We start from the raw sequence: 22,565 nt of genomic DNA on the forward strand, positions 1-22,565 counted from the left end.
GTTTTCTGAGTTTTTAGGCCCCTTGAGAATTGGCGTTGTTGGGCCGTTGCATTGGAATATTTTAAAATAAATAATATTTTTTCTCCCAACAGCATGGGTCCAATTTTCCTTAAGGCCTGCTGAGGTAAGGGGCTGAGGCTCAGTGGAAGAGACTCTGCTTTGCATGTGGAAGGCCCTGGGTTCAATTCCCGGCATCTCCAGCTAAAAAAGACCAGGCAGTAGGCGATGTGAAAGACCTCTGCTTGAGACCCTGGAGAGCTGCTTCCAGTCTGAGTAGATGAAACTGGTTTTAATGGACCAATGATCCAATTCAGTATAAGGCAGTTTGACGTGTTTTCACAGGCAACAGTTCCATTCTCCTCCCCCCCTGAGAACTCAGGCAGGCATTCAGACATGTGAAGCCACCAAGAGAGCAGGAATTATAGAAAGAGGAACCCACACCATAGGAAAATGACTTTTATTTATTCCACTATTTCTATATCTCCTAGCTAACAACGGGAAAATACAAAAACAATTAAAATATTACCCTGCACTCCTCCCCCCAACAATATTAATAACTAGCAAACCGATGCACGGTCAAAGAATAGCTTAGGAAGACGCTCACTGTAGATGCTAGAGAAACTTACAAGAAATCTACAATTCTGCCATTAGATCAACAATTCATTTTATTAAAAAACGCTGACACCTCCCTGCAAATTCAACTAAAGATAGAACAGCCTAATGACAAAGTACTTGATGCACACTAACAAAGTGAAAGGGTCCCCTGTGTTAAAGGGGTGTGTGCAGTGAACTGGCCACACCTGGGAAGTGATCAGAATCAAGAACTGGTGTAAGAATTAGTTGACAGATGGCCCCATGTGATGGTGTGCAAGAGTCAGGCATGTCACTTCCAGCACTGGAGAATATATTGTGGGAAGTGTACAGCCCGAGATACACACTACATGCCTCAGCAGCAAAGGCGGATCTATTTTCATGTGACTTGTTTTCATATAATCTACAAGATGGTTTTGCTCAGACCTGGATGGCCCAGCCAAGCCTGCTGTCATCAGATCTCGGAAGCTAAGCAGGGTTGGCCTTGGTTAGTAATTAGATGGAAGACCTCCAATGAAGACCAGGGTTGCAGAGGCAGACAATGGCAAACCACTTCTGTTAGTCTCTTGCCATGAAAACCCCACCAGGGGTTGCCATAAATCAGCTATGACTTGACAGCACTCTCCGCCACCGCCATGGATTGGTTTGGGATGGCAGTGTTTTAAAAGTTATGTAATCTCATGCCTTCTTGCTGCAGCTCGAGAATGTATACAACCACTTCGATATCTATTAAGGCTGGGTTTATGATGACAACACTTTTCGGCAACCCCTTGGCTTATCTACAGTTTCTTCACTTTGTGAATGTTTTCATGTTTAAAAATATGGCCTGAAATTGAAGTTCTTTCCACATTCCAGGCATCTGGGAGAGACCGCGTCTCGGTGGCAGAGCATCTGCTTGGCACACAGAAGGTCCCAGGTTCAATCCCCGACATCTCCAGTGAAAAGGGTCAGGCGACGTGAAAGTCCTTTGCCTGAGTTCCCAGACAGCCACTGCCAATCTGAGTAGACAATACTGACCTTGATATATTGATGATCCAATTTAATAAAAGGAACCAACGTGGGTTCTTTGATGGAAAATCTGATGCGCGCTCCAACTAAATCCCTTTCCACATTCCATGAATCTGCACAGCTCCTTCCTCCTGTGAGTCTTCTCATATTTAATAAGGTGCAGCCTCTGAACGCCCCCCGCACATTCCAAGGCATTTAAATAGTACTTTTCTTTAAAAGAAAGTAAGATACCTACTTGGAGTGAAGCACTTTCTGCATTTGAGGAATTCAAACAGTTTCTCCGCTGTGGAAATTCTTTTTATGTCGAATGAGACCTGCACTATGAGTAAATGCCCTTCCACATTCCAAACATTTATATGATTTTTTTCCTGCGTGGATTTCTTGATGTCTGATAAGATATGTGCTTTGAGTAAAGCTTTTCCCACACTCCAGGCATTTAAAGTCTTTTTCCCCTGTGTGGATTCTTTGATGGGACGCAAGGTTTGTGTTCTGACTGAACCTCTTTCCACATTCTAAGCATTTATAGGGTTTTTCTCCTGTGTGGGTTCTTTGATGGAATATAAGTTTTGATTTTTGACTGAAACTCTTTCCACACTCAAGGCATTTAAATGGTTTTTCTTGCGTGTGAATTTTCTCATGCGTAATCAGATGTGACCTCTGAGCAAAGCTCTTCTCACACTCCAGACATTTATATGGCTTCTCACCTGTGTGTACTCTTTGATGCAAAGTAAGTGTTGTGCTGTGATTGAAGCTCTTTCCGCACTCTGGGCATTTAAATGGTTTCTCCCCTGTGTGGATTCTTTGATGCGCTTTAAGGTTTGAGTTCTGAGTGAAACTCTTTCCACACGCTGAACAAGTATAAGGTTTTTCCCCTGTGTGGATTCGTTGATGGGAAGTAAGATGTGTGCTTTGACGGAAGCACTTTCCACATTCTAGACATTTAAATGCTTTTTCCCCTACGTGGGTACTCTGATGGGTTGCAAGGTTCTGACTGAATCTCTTTTTATCTTTGATGACTTTATACGGTTTCTCTCCTGTATGAGTTCTTTGATGAGCTGTAAGGGTTCTTCTTTGACAGAAACCCTTCCCACACTCAGGGCATTTAAACGGTTTTTCTCTCATGTGACTTTTTTTATGGATAATAAGTTTCGCACTCTGATTGAAGGTCTTTCCACACTCCAGGCATTTAAACGGCTTCTCTCCTGTATGTATTCTTTGATGCGAAGTAAGCGTTGAGCTGTGATTGAAGCTCTTTCCACATTCCAGGCATTTAAATGGTTTCTCCCCTGTGTGGATTCTCTGATGGGTTGTCAGGTTTGACCTGTGACTGAAACTTTTCCCACACTCTGAGCAGGAATAGGGTTTCTCCCCTGTGTGGATTCTCTGATGAGAAACAAGATAATTGCTCTGACTGAACCCTTTTCCACACTGCATGCATTTATATGGTTTCTCCCCTGTGTGGGTTCTTTCATGGGAAGTGAGAGTTGAGCTTTGTCTGAATCGCTTTCCACACTGCAAGCAGCTATATGGTTTCTCTCCTGTGTGGGTTTTCCAATGCACTTTAAGGCTTGACCTGGTGGCAAAGCTTTTCCCACAAGCAGGACATTCATTCTTTCTCTTTCTGTTGTAAATTGTTTGAAGAGGCAGAAATTCCGGGAAGTCATTCTGAGATTTATTTCTGCCTTTATTTGTTTGGTTTTCCTCCTGTTCTTTCTTTCCATCTACATCTCCAAAATTCTTTTTAAAATCTGGAGAAATTTCACTTTCCTCCTTCAATGGATGCTCTTCCTTTTCTTTTTCTCTCTCCCACATATCTCCTGCTGAAACAGAGAAACCAGACATGAGCACAAGGGGAAAAATATCAGTTACGGCAAAAATATCCAATAAACTCTTGTGCAGAATTACAGGTCACAAAAACAATCTCTGTCCAGATACCCTTTCAAAGATGGGGTGCGGAGACCTGTGATGACTCAAATGAGAGCTGCTGTGTGGTTGGGCTGCAGATCAGCATTCTGCTGGTTCTAATCCCACCACTGCAATGGGCTTGCTAGGTAACCTTGGGTAAGCCACTCCTCTCAGCTATAGCTCCCCAGTTATACTGGGGAGATAATAATAACACTGAATTTGTTCATCGCTCTTAGTGGGGCACTAATCAATCTAGATGAGCTGTATATAAGTGCAACGCTATTATTATTATTGATGCCCTCCTATTGACTACCAATCAAACAGAATTTCAGTTTTCTGGGACAATCGTTGGCTAGCAGTCGTTCACCAGAACAAGAAGCCAGATGAGCTGTTGAAACGAACAAGGCGATCCATTTCCCACCCCGCCCTCATGAGGCCAACATTCTCCCTCTGCTTTTTTTTAAAAATGTCTTTACTGAAATTTTTGAATGTATACAAAACAATATTGTTTTAATACCCCATCTCCTTCCATGAAAATAACTTAAATGCTTCTCCCAGTTATTTCCCTCTTTTTAAAATGTATTTACTACACTTACACCCTGACTTTCCTCCCAATGGGAGGCTTACAACTTTCTCCTCCTCCTCCTCCATTTTATCCTCCCCACAGCCCTGTGAGGTAGGTTAGGCTCAGAGTGAGACTGGAAATAGCTCACCCAGCAAGCTTCCATGGCAGAGTGGAGATTTGAACTTGGGCCTCCCAGACCCTAGTCCAACACTCTAACCACTACACCACAATGGCTTATCAGTACCTCTCCATTTGTTTACCCCTTTCCTTCTTTGTGGTGCAGCTCATCCACGAATAGCTCACGTTTTAAAGTTCCAAGTGGGTAGTCATGTTTGTCAGTAGCAGGAGAACAAAATTCAAGTCCAGCAGGAACTTACAGACCAACCAAACTTTCTAGGGGTATAAGCCCTTGGGGTACAAGGGGTACAAGTCAAAGCTTACTTGGATACTCACAAAACTTGAATCCTGGGAAATGTTCTTGGTCTCCAAGATGCTACTGGACTAGAATTTTGTTCTCAAATGCTTTATTCTTTATATTAGTCCAGAAATAGTCCACGTGATTTCATCATATGATATGATTAATGAATTTGCTACCACAGAACGTAGTGATGGCTACAGGCATAGATAGCTTTAAAGGGGGTTGGACAGATTCATGGAGGAGAGGCCTATCAGGGGCTACTAATGGTGACTAAAGAGAACCTCCACATTCAGGGACAGTCAACCTCTGGATGCCAGTGCCAGGAGGTAGCATTGGACCACGGCCTCTATGCCCAGTTTGTCTGGCATCTTTAGGGCAACTGGTTGGTAACTGTAAAACAGGATGCTGGACGGCTGGACCACTGGTCCGATCCAGCAGAGCTCTTCTTATGTTCTTATCATCTGAGAACAACTGAGAAACTCAAACCTGGCAACATTTGAAGTCAAGTGCAATTGCAGTTGACTACCTGTGAGCTCTGTCACCCTTCGGCCATGTTTGGGGAAGACACAGAACAGCATAAGAACCCTGAAAACTGAGTTCCAGCTGGAAAACTGAGTTCCGGTTAGGCAGGAGACTCCCCCCCAATGGGATATGAGTGGGAAAGAATGAGGCCTACAGAAACTGCTGAAGCATAAAAGATGCCCAAAGATCAGGAACTGCAACTCTGAAGGGGGAACCGATGTGGAGCCTCTGGAGATGTTTGCAGGAGAATTCAGAGCTTGGAAGGTGATTCAGGTGTATCCCAGGGATGGGACAGCACAATTTCTGGAAAAGGTGAGGAGAATATTAGCTAATTCCTCCTCACATGGCAAGCTCCAGCTTTGTAACCTGTTCTGGAGAAAGGGACGTGTCTGTACCTGAACCCATGGGGCAATGTTTCAAGGTGGGCTAGAGCGGGGAGGGGTGGAAGGAAAATCCTGTTTTGCAGGCTCCACTTCGCCTTCATAGTTCCATTCCAATAGACTCTGAATTAGGTAAAGAGAGGACAACAGAAACCTGCGAAGGCATATGGCTGAGGCCAGATTAGCAGTCACCTGGCAGCCTTCCAACCAGCCTCCTGGCAGAGGGGCCGTATGACCATCTGCTTCCCCCCCTGAGTTATAGCCTGATTGGAAAGGCCTGTTCCCCTCTTTTCCCCACCCTTCTGTGTTTTACTGGTAGGAGTTGGGCTGCAAGGCCATTGACTGGGGGCGGTGTTAATGGGATTTTTGCCATTTTATGGATGTTTTAAATGTAACTTGTGTTTTTACTGTTGTAACCCACCCTGAGCCCACTTGTGGGGAGGGCGGGATAGAAATCCAATAAATATATAGAACCACCAGTCTGTGCATGACAGGCTAGATGAGATTCATACAGGTGGCAAAACTCAGCCAGGATTGCAGGCCAGCTACAATCTTACTACAGAGAGATACCCTAAACTGTGCTTTGATAAACAAGAGGCAAGGGGAATCTGAAAACTTGCACATCTCCCAACCGAAGGAGAAAAGGAGCCTTACCCAAAGAGGCCATGTTCGCATAATTCTCCAGCATGACTTCCCAGTGCAAAAGCTTTTGGTCCGGATCCATCAGCACTCTGCTTTGGTGAAACACACAGCCGCCTTCTGAAACAGCACCACACCCTGGAAGAGGAAGTCTGTGACAGTTTCAAATAATTTTAATACACAGATACTGTAAGCAAAACTAGCAGCTTTGAAATATGTGTCTCTCTTCCTCTGGAACTTTCAATATGTTTGCTTCTTGAAAATGTACCTCTTGTGTGTAGCACTGTAATGCAAACTCAGGTCTGTGATGCTGTATTTCGGGCCATAATGAATCAATCTAAAAACGATTTAACATCCAAGTGCTATTTCATGTCTACTCATCTCATCTCTTATCTGATGTGTGCATCATTGTATGAGGTGTCTGGAAACCACACTCCCATGTGCACTGTGGCAACTACAACAGTGTGCTATGCCCAACCCATACCTGGAGCATAATCTATCTCAACGCCTCTCTCACACACACACCATTGTGAAATATATGGTAGGGTGCAGATATTGACCAGCTTATTGCTCTCCTGATTATTTATTTTATTTGGTGGTAGTGAGTGCCATCAAATTGTAACTGACTGATGGTGACCCCTGCTGGAGTTTTCACGGCAAGAGGCGGTTTGCTTTTGCCTGTTTCTGCAACCCTGGTCTTAGTTGGAGGTCTTCCATACAATGACTAACTAAGGCCAATCCTCCTTCGCTTCTGAGATCTGATGAGATTGGGCTTGCCTGGGCTATCCAGGTCAGGGCTATTATTTTATTTATTTATATTATTAGCAGTGTAATCCTAAACAGATTTCGATGGGCTTAGACTGGAGTGACTCTGGTTAGAATTGCACTGTTATAGTCTGCCTTTCTCACTGGCACTCAAGGAGGATTACACAGTGTGGGTCAGCACAGTCCATTTCAAAGATATTGCAATAAACAATGTAAAAAGGTACTGTAAATGCAGATCTGCAAAGATTCAAAGCCAGCAGAAATCTAATATAGGTAAAGGTAGTCCCCTGTGCAAGCACCAAGTCAAAACTGACCCATGGGGGGACGTCGCATCACGACGTTTTCTTGGCAGACTTTTTGTTACGGGGTGGTTTGCCATTGCCTTCCCCAGTCATCTACACTTTACCCCCAGGAAACTGGGTACTCATTTTACCGACCTTGGAAGGATGGAAGGCTGAGTCAACCTTGAGCTGGCTATGTGAACCCGGCTTCCGCCAGGATCGAACTCAGGTCGTGAACAGAGCTTGGCCTAAGAACCATTGTTTTGCGAGTTTCCGTCTTTCCACACTGATGGGACCCTGGAGATTGGTCTGAGCCTAGAGATAGGTCCACCCCTTTGCCATTGGCCTATGGCCCACCAGAAAAACTCATCTGACCGCCCCCCCCCCCCCAAGCTGTTTAATGTGAACATGATCCCAATTTTATCTTTCCTTTCCATCTAACTCTAGGAAAAGGTAATGGAAATACTGGACCTGCGCTTTGAGTCAGAGAATTAGGGTGAACAAATTATTATTGTTATTGTTATTGCCATCATCATCAAGACTGTTTACACGTTACCTTCCCACTTTAAGGACAGCACTCAAGACAGCTCACGAATAAAATAACATCCAAACCAAACAATAACGTTCAAAATGCCTTTTTAACAAGGGGAAAAACACTTAACAGCATTTAAAACCGGGGCAGGAGGGAATGCGGCGTGGTATAGCCAGATCACATCAGATCTCAGAAGCTAAGCAGGGGAGACCACCAAGGAAGACTCTACAGAGGAAGGCAACGGCAAACCACCTCTGCTTCTCATTTGCCTTGAAAGCCCCTTGCTGGGATTGCCGTAAATTGATTTCGACTTGCTGGCACATAACACATGTGGAAAACCAGGGCAAGAAAAGCCCCTTCTCCCCCCAAAGAGCCTTTAGCTGACATCTGGATGCTTGCAGCGAAGGAGAGACGCACAACTCCCAGGGAAGTGATCCCTCAGGGGTTCTAGGAGCGTGCTATGGTAGCCCAACACAAATGTGACAAACTGGAACTATATCCAGACGACACAGAAATGCAGCGAAGTGGGAATTTAAAAAAATGATACGAGAAGAGGTGCCACCCCCATCCTCACGTGCATGCGCGCCTATTTGTGGAATTCAAGAGGCGATTCTTGCCAAGGGTCTGACATGGATCTGGGGCTTTTCACCTACTCCCCCCATCCTCAGGAGCTGGGGGGAGGAAGGAGGAAAGAGCTCTCCCTGTTTTGGAAGGATGCATTCCAGAGGGGATTCTTGCATGGGGTCTGAATACAGCCCCTCCCTTGGCTTTGGCACTGGAACCCCCCCCCCCCCGCGCCGCCTCCGGCCACTGGATCCAAAGCTCCTTTGAACTCACCAGCTCCTTCCCAGCCACTGTAACAAAAGCCGAGCTGTCCTAGGGAGGGGAGAGGCAGGAAACAGCTTCTAGGGGCAGCCCCCCCTTCCTCCTCAATGCCTGTCTAGGATTTCGGACTCAGTCACTTTAACCCTTGGATGTCTCTTCTGTCCTACCCCCTACTCTAACCCACCACCACGGTCAGTGGCTTATGATATTTCCCCCAGCCAAGCGTATGACCAGCAGTGGCGGCTTCGTGGGTGAATCCGCAGCAGGGCAAAGGAAGAGAGGAAGGGAAACCCCCAGGGTGGAGCAGCCGAGCCAGTGATTAAGCAGCAAGCAAGTCTTGTTTGGGATTCAGAAACAGAGTTGCCAGCCTCCAGGTGCGGCCTGGAGATCTCCCAGAATTACCACGGATCGATCTCCAAGCTACATTTCCCTGGAGAAAATGGCAGCTTTGGATAGTGGGTTCTGTTGCATCATATTTCTGCTGAGCTCTTTCCCCTGCCCAAACCCCACTCTCCCCAGGTTTCACCCTCCAAATCTCCAGGAATTTCCCACCTCAGAGTTGGCAACCTTATTTGGGAGAGGCTGGGAGAAAATGAGAATCACGGCTCCTGCGTTCCACCCCAAAGCCAGATGTCCTGTACAGCATTTATTTATTTACTATATTTATATATCACTTTTCTCTCCCATGGGGACCCAAAGTGGCTTGTAACATCCCCATTTTCTGTTTTACCCTCATAACAACAACCCTGCAAGGTAGGTTAGGCTGAGCTTATATGACTGGTCCAAGGTTACACCAGCGAGCATAACACACTACAGAAAATAATTCCATGTGGGTAGCCATGTTGGTCTGTAAAAGAGCAAGATTCGGGTCCAGTAGCAGCTTGAAGACTGGACCTGAATCTTGCTCTTACACTACAGAAGCATGATGATAAAATAAATGAGAAAAGGAGGGGGGAACAAATAATGCATAAATCTAACCATACTGTCTGTTGCAAAACCACACTGTTACCCAAATGGACTCCCGTGTCTATCCTATAGCTCCAAGAGGTGTCCCTCTGAGCATGTCCAAAGTGTAAACAGGTACCACTAGGGCAACCCTATACCAGAATCTTTACAGCCAAGTCTGTACTGGGTCCCAGATTTGGGCAGGGAGAGACACCAGTGAGTAAATGCAGGTAGACATGATTTAACTCAAATGAATAAAAACAGTTTAAGGACCAATGAGAAATTAGTTAAATTGGGCACACACGCACTCATAAACACAACATACTACGTTAAATGTTAATGCCTAATAAATCCTAACCAAAACTATCCTAGGAATACAGAAGGGGGTGGATATGAAAAAATATACCACCTGTCCTGAAGTGAAGGTTCCAAAAGGCCTGATGAAAGGAGGTTGGGATGAAGTTCTTCCAAAGTTCCTGTGCTGGTATGTAGGGGAACGAGGAGGCTGGGATGAAGTTCTTCCAAAGTTCCTGTGCTGGTATGTAGGGGAACGAGGAGGCTGGGATGAAGTTCTTCCAAAGTTCCTGTGCTGGTATGTAGGGGAACGAGGAGGTTGGGATGAAGTTCTTCCAAAGTTCCTGTGCTGGTATGTAGGGGAACGAGGAGGTTGGGATGAAGTTCTTTCACAGTTCCTGTGCTGATATGTAGGGGAACGAGGAGGTTGGGATGAAGTTCTTCCACAGTTCCTGTGCTGATATGTAGGGGAACGAGGAGGTTGGGATGAAGTTCTTCCAAAGTTCCTGTGCTGATATGTAGGGGAACGAGGAGGTTGGGATGAAGTTCTTCCACAGTTCCTGTGCTGATATGTAGGGGAACGAGGAGGTTGGGATGAAGTTCTTCCAAAGTTCCTGTGCTGATATGTAGGGGAACGAGGAGGTTGGGATGAAGTTCTTCCAAAGTTCCTGTGCTGGTATGTAGGGGAACGAGGAGGCTGGGATGAAGTTCTTCCACAGTTCCTGTGCTGATATGTAGGGGAACAAGGAGAAGTCCAGGAGAAACTGCTCCTGTAGCCTAGTATTGGGGTTTCTGGGGGTACATTGATATGGGAAAGGTGTATATTGTGTGTGTGTGTGGGAGGGGAAATAGGATGCTAAGTGGGGATGGATTGGTTTGAGACTAAAAACTTCAAATATTATTGGAGGAACAGCTTGATGGGAAGAAGTAGGAGAAGGGAGGGGGCTCTGATAGCTGTTATGCTAGGAATGACAGCCGGAAACAGGAAGATGGATTGATGGGGACAGAGGGCTTTGATCAGGATTGGGTGCAGACAGGGAACATAAACTGAGTTATATCGGACTGTTCACTCTTAGTGGCATGTCCAAAGAAAAACATAGGGAGGGGATATAAAAGTGTCTTCCTCAAAGATTTGTATGTTAACGTGTCAGTGTTAGATAACTAGTAGATCCTTGTGTGTATTGAGGTCTAAAGGAAGTCAAACAGGTGAGATACAATCTGGGCCCAGTAGCAGCCAACTGGATCTCCAGGGTATGAGTTGTTGAGAGTCAAACCTCCCTTTGTCAGATAGGAGGAGTAGAAAAAGGAATCCAGGCAGCAGGTGGGAGGGGTATTGTAAACTAGAGTGTCAGAAAGATGAAAATAGATCCAGAGGAGTTAGCCGTGTTAGTCTGTAGCAGCAAAATCAAAAAGAGTCCAGTAGCACCTTTAAGACTAACCAATTTTATTCTGGGTACTAGTCATAGCCCTGTCGACAGGGCCAGACTAGTACCCAGAAACAGTCTGCTCCAGGACAAACCTAAAGGAACTAACAACAGAACACCACTGGTTGTCACCTATAGCTCCCAGCTCAAACCCATCCAACGTATCATCAGTGAGCTACAACCCATCTGTTGCCAAGTAGGCCCCCTCCCCTACTTTAAAGCCTGCTATGAACTGTGCCAAAGTTTCCTGCATTACTGTCTCACTGCTACACCAAAGACTGCTTTGCACGTGTGTGCTCTGATACACGTGTCAGTTTCCTGCCTGCGTGTCAATTACCCTTGTTGCTGCTATAGACTGTGTAGTTTACTGACTCCATGTTTGGTTAACTGCACAAAAGGACTCTCTTTCTGGGCAACCCTGCCCTAACCTGTATCTGGACTTCCCAGTGTGTGTTTGGACTGTGTTCCCCGTGCCTGCATTGCCATCTGCCACGGACCGTGCCTGTTCCCTGCTTTGGACTGTGTTTTAAAGTGTTGTTCCCGCTGCCTCCATGGAAGCCTGCCTCATATGGGCCCAAGCCGCTGCTAGCAGCCGGGCGCCTGCCGGGGAAACCTCCAGCGAGCCTGGCTAGGCGCTCCCTGGTCAGTTCCCGCCTGGAGCCTCCCGCGAGCCGGTCGCCGAGCTTGCCCTCGCTACCGGGCAGCCTGCTATCCAGCCCCAGCTATGCCCAGCCGGCATCCATGTTCTTAGGCAGCCAGAAGACCCTGGGAAGAAGACTGCTTTGAGAAGCCATTTCGGCGAAGCGGGCACACCACGTCCGCAGCGAGAGCCCCTCGCCCCGCTCTGCATATCTTAGGAGCCGCCCCGGAGAAGGAACTAAGTGCCGACCATCCCAAGCACTTAGAGAATGCATCTCAAAGAAACCTCCGCATTCCAAAGCTGATGACATCAGGACAAGCCCTGTCCGCTGGAACATCCTTTCAGCCCACTTGGATTTCCCCCTCCCTCTTTTGTCCCCTCTTCCTGAGGTGTCACTTATCACAATCTGATTACCAAAGTGGCCCATCCAAGCCATTCAGTAGCCCATTAGACCCTTTGTTTTAAACTGTGAGAACCACCAAGTACAGCACCAGCCCCAGGGTACGTTTTGGGGTATTTAAGCTGGTCTCCCAGACCACTCGGGGCTCAGGCCATTCCTATCCAGACTTCCTTGCTGTCCGTCTGTGGTTCCAGTGCTGGCATTGGGCCACCTCGCTGTTGTGTCTCTGCTTCGCTTCAGGATAAGTGAGTATTCCCCCTATCATCGTTGGGAACCAGCTAATGCGAACGTCTCTGTATTTCCTACTCTGTATTTCTTAGACCTTGTATGTTCTTTGTATGATTGTGCAAGCTAGGCTTACGCTACACTCAATACACGTGTTTGAACCTTACTCCTTGTCTGCCTCTTTTTCACTAGAGTGTCTGGGATCGGGACCTCCGTAAACATAGGTTATGATCCTCGCTTAATATTAATAGTTACAGACTGCTGCAGCTAATTCCCCATTATAATAAAGAGCAGTTCTGGTAACAGTTTACTGGTGGAGAATATGCGGGCATAACCCAGTTCGTGTGAATACATGTGAGTCGACACGCGTGTCTTCAGCGAACTGACTTAGAGGAAAATTTTCCAGACCTCAGTGTAAAGAGCGCAATTTAGCTCAGGGAATTAAAAGTGTGAGTGTGTGTGGCTCTAGCGAGCATTTCTATCTTGTGGGTTGGCTTTTTCCCCATTTCCTCCTTCAGCCAGCTTTGGACTACTTGCCTTTTGTGGTGCACCGCGAGGCCCTCCAGCCGTTATAACCGGTGTACTGTGGGTGAGGACCTCTGAACTGGTGAAGTTCCTGGCCACCTTCCGGGCCGCCTAAACGCGTCTATGTGGGTGGGATCCCAGAAGTAGGCTCTATATATATATCCTGAAGCAGCACATATAAAATTCTTTTCCGCCCTCCCCCGTCTCTCCTAAGTCCGTCCAAACCCCGTTCCTGCCAGCACTTAGGCTTCAATCCCCGCTCCGGAGGAAACGTGAAGGGATCGATAGTCCGTTTAGTTAGTTAGCTTTGGGAATCTAAAGCCAGGTTCCTGAAGCCCCGCGGCAGCCGGCCGCACCGTGCTTAAGAGTTTTAAGGAAGACTCTTGGGCGCCTTTCCGCTTGCGAGTTTTAAGTCAGACTCGTGGGCGCACCTCGCTTGGGAGTCAGTGGGACTCTTGAGCGCACCCTGCTTGGGAGTTGTTAGAACTCTTGAGCGCTTTTCCGCTTGGGAGTACAGTAAATTTACTCCTGAGCACTTTTGCTTGGGGACTTGCAGAGGCAGTCCTTGAGCGCATTTAGTCTTTTGGTCGAGGCTTGGAGACTGTTTAACCGTTTGTCTCTGAGCGCGAGGCCTGGGGACTTTTTGAGTTTAGTTCTTGGGCAGAGAGCTTGAGAGCATTGTTGGCTTCTGAGCAGAGGCTTGGGAGCATTTCTGGTTGCCTGAGCAGAGGCTTGGGAGACCCCTTAATTGCAGTTTCCGAGCAGAGGCTTGGGAACACTTTTTGGTTTTCTGAGCGCATAGGCTTGGGAGACCCCTGAGCTTTGGTTTTCCGAGTAGAGGCTTGGGAGACCCCTGAGCTTTGGCTTCTGAGCAGAGGCTTGGAAGCACTGAGCGTTTTTGGTTCTTGGGCTTAGAGAGCTTGAGAGCACCCTCTGAGCCAGTAAACTTTTCCTGGTCCCGTGGCTTGTAGGCAAGCTTGAAACGGGAATAGGAATTTTCCCTTCTCCCCTGGTGGAGAAGAACCGAGTGTAGGACCCTTAAAATACCCTGTAAACCCTAAAGGTAGAACCTTAAAACCCCCCTGGTAAAAACCCTTGAGGACCTGAGGGAAGGATAAACCTCCCAAAAGGGACATAGAGAGGAAGAAGTTGTTAAAACCCTTGAGCAGCTTTAATTGCCCCACCCCTGGTGTCGCTGATCCACTCTTTAACCTCCCCCGAGATCAGCCTTAAACTAAAAAGAAAAAAAATGTACTGGGCAGCCCCCACCGTGCCCCGCCTGGAGAAGTGGCTAGTTAAGAAGGGAGATTGCCCTTGGGAAGCCGGTTCCTTCAAGGGACCCGACCCACTCCAGATAGTTAGAAGTGCCTTCCAAGATTTCTGTGAGAAGGAGAAACCTAGGTCCAGTAAGAAGGACAGATACGGAGCCTGGGCACTTTTCACCGCCCTACAGGACAGCGTGTCCCTAATTAATAAGCTCCAAGTAGCTCAGGAAGAACAGGAACAGGAGATAGAAAAGCTAAGGAGAGAAAAGAAGGAACATGAGGAAAAAGCAGCCGAGTGGCGTTCAGAACGCGTTAACTTCATGCTGGAGAAGCAGGGACTAGCCGCTGCCCTCCAGGACGCCCAGCACAAGGCTGAAGTAGCCACCGCTCGTGCCGATATGGCTGAGCACGCAGTAATTGAAGGACAAGAGAAAATTGCAAAATTAACCCATGCTGCCCAGTTCATGGCAGAGCAGAAAGTCGCTAAGATAGCCGCAGCAGACCACTCCGCTTGTAAGAGGGAGCTAGAGGCCCTAAAGCAGCACCTGGGAATGCAGCAGGCCGTAATTTCCGCCGTGCATCCCGCAGCCCTCTTGGCCCTCCCCGAAGGTAGTACCGACAGCTGGTCACCCCCTTCGCCCCAGTCTGCGGAAGCCCCACAGCCCCTCCACCCAATAGCCACCAAGGAAATTGTATCCATGGACGAGGATGGCAGGAAAACAGACCGGGTCGTTAAGGAAACCCGCAATTGGAGGCCCGATGAGCTCCAAGCCATAGCAGATCGCATGGGACCCCTAAACCGAGACACGGCCATCCAGTGGTTCACCCATGTGACCACCTCCCAGCCCTCCGCTAGTGGTTCCGATGTAGCCCAACTGGCTCGCCAATGCGCTGCCCCTGAAATAGTCTCGGCCCTGAATGCCTATATCTCTAACCGAAGGTTAGCCACCCGCAGTCAGTACGGAGCAATTAAAGAAATTTGTGCATTCTTGTGGCCCACCAAGAGTTTGAAAGCCCTGTATATCGCGGAGTCTCAAAAACCTGGAGAGGACCCAGAGGCATACTTAGCTAGAAAGCAGCTTCTTGCCGAGCTGTCAGACGAAGTGGACCTAGATGCAAGCGATGTACCCGACTTTGACGAATTAGAGTTTAGGAGGGCAGTCATAGATGGACTCAACAGCACCACTCGCCTAGCCCTAGCAGGAGTCGAGCCCGGGAGCATTACATGGGGAGAGCTGGAATCCCGCATCAGGAGCATTGCTGGCCTGCTGCGAGAAACCGGCGCCATCCGCCATGTGAAGTCCCCGGCCTCCCATAGGAAAGAGAGTGAGCCCATCAACACAGTCACGTATGCCAACCATGGTCCCCACTCCCAATATCGGCCTCAAGGGCATAGCTCGTACTCGGAGCCTAGAGGTGGCATCTTGCGTGGGAGAAGCGGTAGCTTCACTCGGGGCCGCAGCCAGAGGGACTCTCGTCCAGGAGTAACCTTTGTGCCCACCCCCAGTCACTACCCTTCCTCCCCACAGGTACCCTCTGAGCCCTGGAGACCTGCGCTGCCCTCGGCACCCCCGCCTCCTCGGGCACCTCACCCCTACAATCACCAGGTCTACCCTCCCCCAAGTCAGGCTGACTCCTGGAGACCGCAGCCAAAGGACCATGAGGAGCCCTCTGACCTAGGTGGCCCGCCGCCAGCCAGGGACTCACTCCGCTGGGAACTCTGGAAGCAGCTCAAGGATCATGGGGCAGACATGGAGCTCTTCCACCAGCAGCCCACTTCAGTTCTTCTCTCTGCCCTTCTAGACATCTTTGGGAAAGGCCCTCCCCAACATACACAGCCAGTGGCTACAGTAAGAGAAGAGCCGCCACCAGCTGGGAACCCCTTTTTCCAATAGGGATGCCCGGGGGTCACACATGATTCTCCCCACTTAACTGCCCGTGGGAGAAAACCAAAGGTTGAGGCTAGCCTTCGACCTCCGGGAACTAAAAATAGCTTGGAACTTAAAAGAGAGAAGGAAAGATTCCAAAAGGTGATTCGCACCCAGAACCCAGCACCAACTTTGCCAGACACCTCTGAAAGAAATCTGACAGAGCTGCAAAATAAAATTCAGGAGCTCATAAGTGTAAATAGGGAACAGAATTTAAAAATAAATGATCTTAATAAAGAGAATGAGGAATTAAAAGAAAAATTAAATGCTTGCACAACAGAGAAAGAGCAGCTCCACAATAAATTCCTTAGCATGCAGACTTTGCTGGAGAACCAGAATAATGTAACTGCCACTTTAAAAACCCTGATGCAAAATCTCCTGGAATCCCAGAGACTCACTGAGGCCAGATTAAAGACTTTGGAGGAACAATCAGTGATTGAATCAGCACCCCGCCCCGCCAAAGGCAGTGAAACATGTAGCCAGTCACCTTTGCCTCCAATTTCTGCCTCAGCCCCCATGCCCAAGAAGCCAGAATTCACCTTAGCCTCTGAGCATGTGCAGAGTTTAAAAGTCATTCCCCAAGAAATTGTCTTGGCTCCCATAGACTGCCCCCAGCCAAGCTATACACAGCCCACCGTGACTGTGCCCTCTTGCAATGATCCTGAAGAACAGGTAAACAAAAGTAAAAATGCAGTTCCTTTAAAAGAATTAAATTGCTTTGAGAATCCAGTGCTTGCAACTACGCACCAAATAGCTTTCTCTCAGCCTTCCCTGACTAACACCCCTAAAGAAAACCTCATGTTGGGCCTGTGTGGTTTAGTAGTGCTTGAGCTAATTCAGAGACATTTGTGTATCTGTTTCCACGTTTTAAAACGCTCAAGCCCAAAACTTAATGAAAAGGTAGAGCCTCCAGCAGTAAGTGCAGTCAGGAATGTAATAATGCAAGTGAGCAAACTCCAGAAAGAATCCCAGTTGCTAGTAGCATCTGAAACAAACTGTTCCCACTCAGCGTTGCACCCCCACCCCTCATTGAAATGGAAAAACTGGCCAGACCAGGATTCTGACCTCCTCCCAGTTCTTCCTTTTGTCCTCTCCCAGGCTGAAGTAAGCCCAAATAAATGTAATCACTGGTTCCCTGTCAGAATTTGGAAGGGATTGGAACCAGGAGAGGAAAAGCCACCTTAAGGAGACTTGAGTTCAAGTCCCTGCAGCCCCCGTCCCTTTTCGTTGTGCAGTCTTAACTTTATGTGTGTGTGAACCTGAAGCCCAATTCCCTTTTGAAATTAGATGTAAAAGGCCAACTTAGCTTCCTATAATCATTTAGTGTTTTTGCTATTTCTTTTCGGTTCTATTCTTTAACTTCATTAGGCGGGCCCCACAGTTGGGACCCTTAGGGAAAGACACGGCAATCAAAGCCAAATAGGACCACCACCGAAAGTGATTCTTAATTGGATTGTAAGCCGCATGTTCGGAAAAAAATTGCACAGGCAAAAGAGATTTGCTGTGTGAAAGTGGTTGGAGAGGCGTTAGCCCAGAGGTGCATACATTCTTTCGAACATAGTGGAACCACCAAATAAGGTGATCCCTGTATTCGAAAATATATCACCCGCCGTGCTAGTGAAGATCCCGCATCTACGTAGATTCGGGGTCTCACCTGCCAGACCCACGCTTTCGCATGATGGTCGGCTTTGGCTTTGAGGGCCGTGCCTCCCCTGGAAAAGGTCCCCCAGATAGCCCAACATCCCTCTTTTACTAATGTTCATATCCGTCACGGTGAGTTGCTATACGGCGCCACCAGCCAGTACGCTTTAGTGCAAAGGTAAAAGACCCGCCAGTATTTTGTAAATATGTTACCTCTGGAATGTGTTATTGGGGTGCGTTCGCCACGCACAAGGGGCAGCGTACCTCATTTACATAGCCAGAATCCCCTGCGCCAAGATGACCCCAGAATAACCCAGACCCAGTGGCGCCGGCAGATCTCGGGCCCCTCCGCCGCTTTTCGATAAACGCCGCCGAGCGCCCTCGGCTCCACTTCGGCCCTTTCCGCCAGCAGCCGCTCGCCCCACGTAATCTTTTCCCTTGCCCGTACCGTACAAAGGAAAAGAAGGGGGGGAGACATATTGAAGTTTTAATGAAGCCCTGCCAGGCCTTCCAAGTGAGGGCAACCTAAAAGCACCCCACACCCGTATGCCTCTTGCTCCGTGTATTTTTCTTTTTGCTCAGTGCATTTTTCTTTTGCTCAGTGTATTTTTCCTTTTTGCCCGGTGTATCGTTTTTTTCCTTAACTAGAAGATGGGGCCTCCCGAGGGAGTCCCCCCCAAAAATTGGTTGTCCTGCAAACATATGACGAAGGCCTATTTTTGAAAATTAAAAGCGAGGGCCCCCGTCTGCAGCAACCCTTATAGTTAATGGAAACCGCTCTTTAGGTTTTTTTTTTTTCTTTTTAAAACGGCAAGGCCAGGCCGAGCCGGACCGACAGCTCTCAGCCCGCAAAATGAAAATAGCCCGCCACTGAGCAAGGGGCACCTGGAGGCCACATAGTCCAGGCACCCAGGGACCCCTGGGGCGAGTTTGCATAATCCCGCCTAACGCACAGCCGACCCTTGCCCGACGCAAAGACGTCCCCCCTGAAATATACACGCTTTAGAAAGAGACCTTCGCACAGGAGCTCCCCAGAGCAACAAGCTGGAAGGCCCGCTTAGTGCTCTGGGACTTCTCGTTCGAGCCCCAATCAGTAATAGTGCTGGCAGAAAAACGCCCTCCCTTTTCTTTCTCCCTACTTCACTTCATTTATTTTATTTTTGCTGCAACCAACTCAGGGAACCTGTACTTATATCCGCAGGTCTCCCCAGGATATTTTCACCACAAAAGGAAAAGGAAGGCCAGGAGATGAGGCACCTGGCTACTCTGTGTTTGCTCGTGCTGGCAGGCACCCTAACAGAGGGACGCCCGTCCAAATTAATGCCCTACCCCCACTGGAGATGCATCAATACACTGGCAGGAAACGAAATGATGGTCTGCAAGGTTGTGCAGCAGAGCAATATGACCACCCCCACGGCTCGCACAAACTTCCGCAGTTGCGAAGAGCAGTGGATCCGACCCCCAGAGCTTGCCATTTTATGTGTGGGAGTCAAAACTCTGTCCCAAGAATTAGTATGTTACTCGCCTACCGATACAGTTTCACCACTTGCTCCGATTCCTTGTATGTTTCTTCCCCGTATAAGGCCAGCCCCCACCGCAGTCCCGGTGGTAGACAGATATACCACCCCTGCCAACTTCGAAACCTCGCCATTTGTCACTGAGGCCTTCGGACCATACTGTGAAGTTATTTTAGTGTCGGCCGCAGTATGGAAGGCAGGAGACCCCTTTAGAATGACCATCCTACTAGGCACTACTACCACTGAGTCTGCATCAGTCACTATCACGCCCCCTTCAGGTGCAGTTCTCTCCTTTGCTATAGAACGCTGGGAGAACCTGACCTGGATTGTAAAAGAGGAAGACCTAGCCAAACACGGCCCACCCGATTGGATTCTGGTTCAACAGACGCCCGAATGCCAAACCAAGCCCCTAGTAGAGAAATTTCACCGGCTTGGGCTGCTCTTTGTAAATTTGACTCACGAACCAGGCAATTATTCCCTGCTGATCCGGACCCAGGAGACCCACACCATCCAAATTGACCCTTTGATTGCTAGCAATGAACAATTAAGCCAAGGCGGCACGCATATAGTGGGCTCCCACGTTTTGAAAACTGACATTCGAGAGAGAGTTCTAGTCCGCCCGCAAATGTCTTTAAAAGAGATCCGCATAGACTTAGCTGAGCTAAATGTAACCCAGAGGCTGCCGCAGTGCGCTCCCTATCTGGAGGCCGGTAGCAAGGGTTGGAATGCATGGCTACAACTGTGGATCGATCCCTCCCCCTCTCTCTCGCGTGCCAGACGAAGCATTGCCGACTGGACTGCTCCTGCAGCCGGAGGCTTAGCAATCATGGATTCGGTCAACATTGAGACTCTCGCTAATAAGTTTGCCCATGTCACGACTAGCATCTCCGACTTAGGTAAACCGGTGGTGCAGTCCCTAAATTCCATTTCAAATGGGCAACACGAGATCAGCTCCATTTTAGTTAACTGGGAGAGGCAAATTGAAAGAGATTTTTCTCTGCTGCTCAAAGGGACACAGTCTTTTGAACGCAACGTGTCAATAGCCATGGCATGTATGCAAGCCCAACAATTAAATCAGGCTGTGGCCATGGGGCTAATTCGGCAAGCCACGGACGGGCATTTGCCCCTGGAAATTAAAAGATTGATTATGCCCAAATTGTCACCCATAGAACTGGAGCTTGAATCCTGGTGGTCTCTCGTAAATTCCTCATTCTCACCGACCACCCAGGAGCTTAAACTATTTTTATTAACGGCCAGTGCGCACGAGTCATTCCATATGTATCCAGTCGTGCCTCTGGGACTCCAAGTCAGCGACACCGAAGTCCTCTACGCCCGCCACCCCGACCATTGGGCCCGCTTCACCCCGACCGGATGGAAGCTCGTCAGCCTCCAAGGGTGCCAGCATCGAGACCAGACCGGCTTCATTTGCCAAGACCAAGCCTTTGCACCGCATCACCCCTGTGTAGCCCCGCAAGTCGACGCCCTCAACGAGTGCCCTTTCGAGGTCGTCCAGGAGAACAGCTCCGCTGTGGTCTACATTGGGAAAGGATGTGCCTGCGTGCGAACGGCCTGCGATTTTGTGATCCTGAACTCGTTCCAGCTGAAGCCCGTGATCCCGGGAGTCAACCGCTGCTTCTGTAACCTGTCTTCGGTAGCAGCCTGCGACTTCACCTACACGGTACCGGTCTGGACCCAAGAAGAGATCTTGGTGGCACCCTCCATCTATCGACATGTGAAGCCCATCTCCCTCGGCATCGGTCTGGAGCTAATCCACGAGCTCCTGGCCCACCCGCAGCTCCACCGCACCCTCCAGAGCATCCAGAGGGACGGGGATACCACTGCTTTGGTTGTGTCCCACAACGGAAAGGAGATTTTGGATCTGGTCCAGCGGATTAAGACCACCGGCGAGCATTCGTGGTGGGAGACCCTCTTTGGCTGGAGCCCCACCGCCACTGGAATTTACAATTTGGCTTTGCACCCAATCATCGTTATTTTGGCCTTCCAGGTTTTGTTGTGTGCCTCACTGCTTTATTTGGGCTGTTGGAGCCGCCGACAGCTCCAGCAACTCCAACTGTCCTACCGTTTGGATCATTACAACCCCGACCTCCTCTTGCCCTAAAGGTTATTCTTGGCGCCCTCCTTTAACCCTTGTTTGTTTTATTGCTTGTGCCGGTATGGACTATGATTATGTTTATTACTATGTGTACGGATCCTGCACCGGCCCCATGGACGCTCTGCTGCCGGACACCGCTCCGAGGCCCTCTTGTGGACTAGGGGGGGACATGTTTCTCTGCCTCCCAGCCCACGGCCCGTCTCCAAACGACCGCCAGCAGCGTCACCTCCATGAGGACTAGAACTGTGTGCCTGAAGCCTTCTCGCCGCTCACCGACCCTGCTCTGTGGATTCACGCAGACAGCAAGGGGGGGTGGAAGTGTGTTTTGGAGCACATGAACTAAGCTTGCTTGTTCTTGTATATATGCAACCCAGTCCAGCAGCTGTACTGCGGACTGAGCCGTCTGTGATCTTTGTTACTCTATGGTCTTATGAATTTCTTGCCATTGCTTCTTATGAATTTTAACTCCCATGAATTTAGCCCCGAACTAGTCCCTCCCTCTATCTACTGCAAGTGCGCCCATGAACTTTATCCCGATGAATTTGATTTTAACCTTTTGAATTGCCTTCTTAACCCAACTCCCTCCGCCGAGGCAGTTCTAGTCTATGAATTTGATTTTAATCCAGCCATATTGATTTGGTTTTTAATTGCAGAGTGTATTTTTCTGCCCCCATGAGCCCTTCCGCCGCCTACCCCTCATGAATTGTTTCCACGCACTTGCTTTTATTCTTGCTGCTTTTGACTTCATGAACTATTGCTTTTAATCACATATATGTATTTATGATTTTAACCATTTATGAATTAGCCTACCCTCAATGAATTATGCCATGCTTGCACACTTCACTTTACCCTGTATGAATTGCTTTTAATTGTCCCTGCTTTTAATCCTATGTATCTATTTATGATTTTAACTATCCATGAATTGATCCATGTATATTAATTGCTCCTGGTTTTTAATGCTTTTAACCCGTCATGAATTCCGTATGAATTACCTTCAATCATGAATTAATCAATGTACACAATTATGAATTATTGCTATTTATATGCATGAATTGATCATTGCTGCCTACTACTATGAATTGCTATTACTTATGAATTATTGCTATTTATTCTGACGATTGCACTTAGCACACCCCCTGGTGTGAACCCAGAGACCTGCAGCCCATTGGCTGATCTAAATTGCACTTATTCGGTTAGGTGGTTCTCCAAACTAAATT

General features: G+C 48.2%; 1 protein-coding gene across 1 annotated transcript in view; it reads right to left on the reverse strand.

The window, feature by feature from the left end:
* Nucleotides 1-22,565, reverse strand: part of LOC129327869 (uncharacterized) — a 58,397-nt gene that overhangs the window by 19,308 nt on the left and 16,524 nt on the right. The window contains exons 3-6 of the mRNA XM_054976621.1: nucleotides 9,786-10,397; nucleotides 8,444-8,511; nucleotides 6,044-6,166; nucleotides 1,873-3,419 (exon numbers count right to left, since the gene is read on the reverse strand). Coding sequence (XP_054832596.1) covers nucleotides 1,873-3,419; nucleotides 6,044-6,166; nucleotides 8,444-8,511; nucleotides 9,786-10,397 — 2,350 coding nt within the window. The remainder of the gene's footprint in view (nucleotides 1-1,872; nucleotides 3,420-6,043; nucleotides 6,167-8,443; nucleotides 8,512-9,785; nucleotides 10,398-22,565) is intronic.

This window comes from Eublepharis macularius, chromosome 4 (genome assembly GCF_028583425.1).
Source record: "Eublepharis macularius isolate TG4126 chromosome 4, MPM_Emac_v1.0, whole genome shotgun sequence".
Lineage (NCBI taxonomy): Eukaryota > Metazoa > Chordata > Lepidosauria > Squamata > Eublepharidae > Eublepharis > Eublepharis macularius.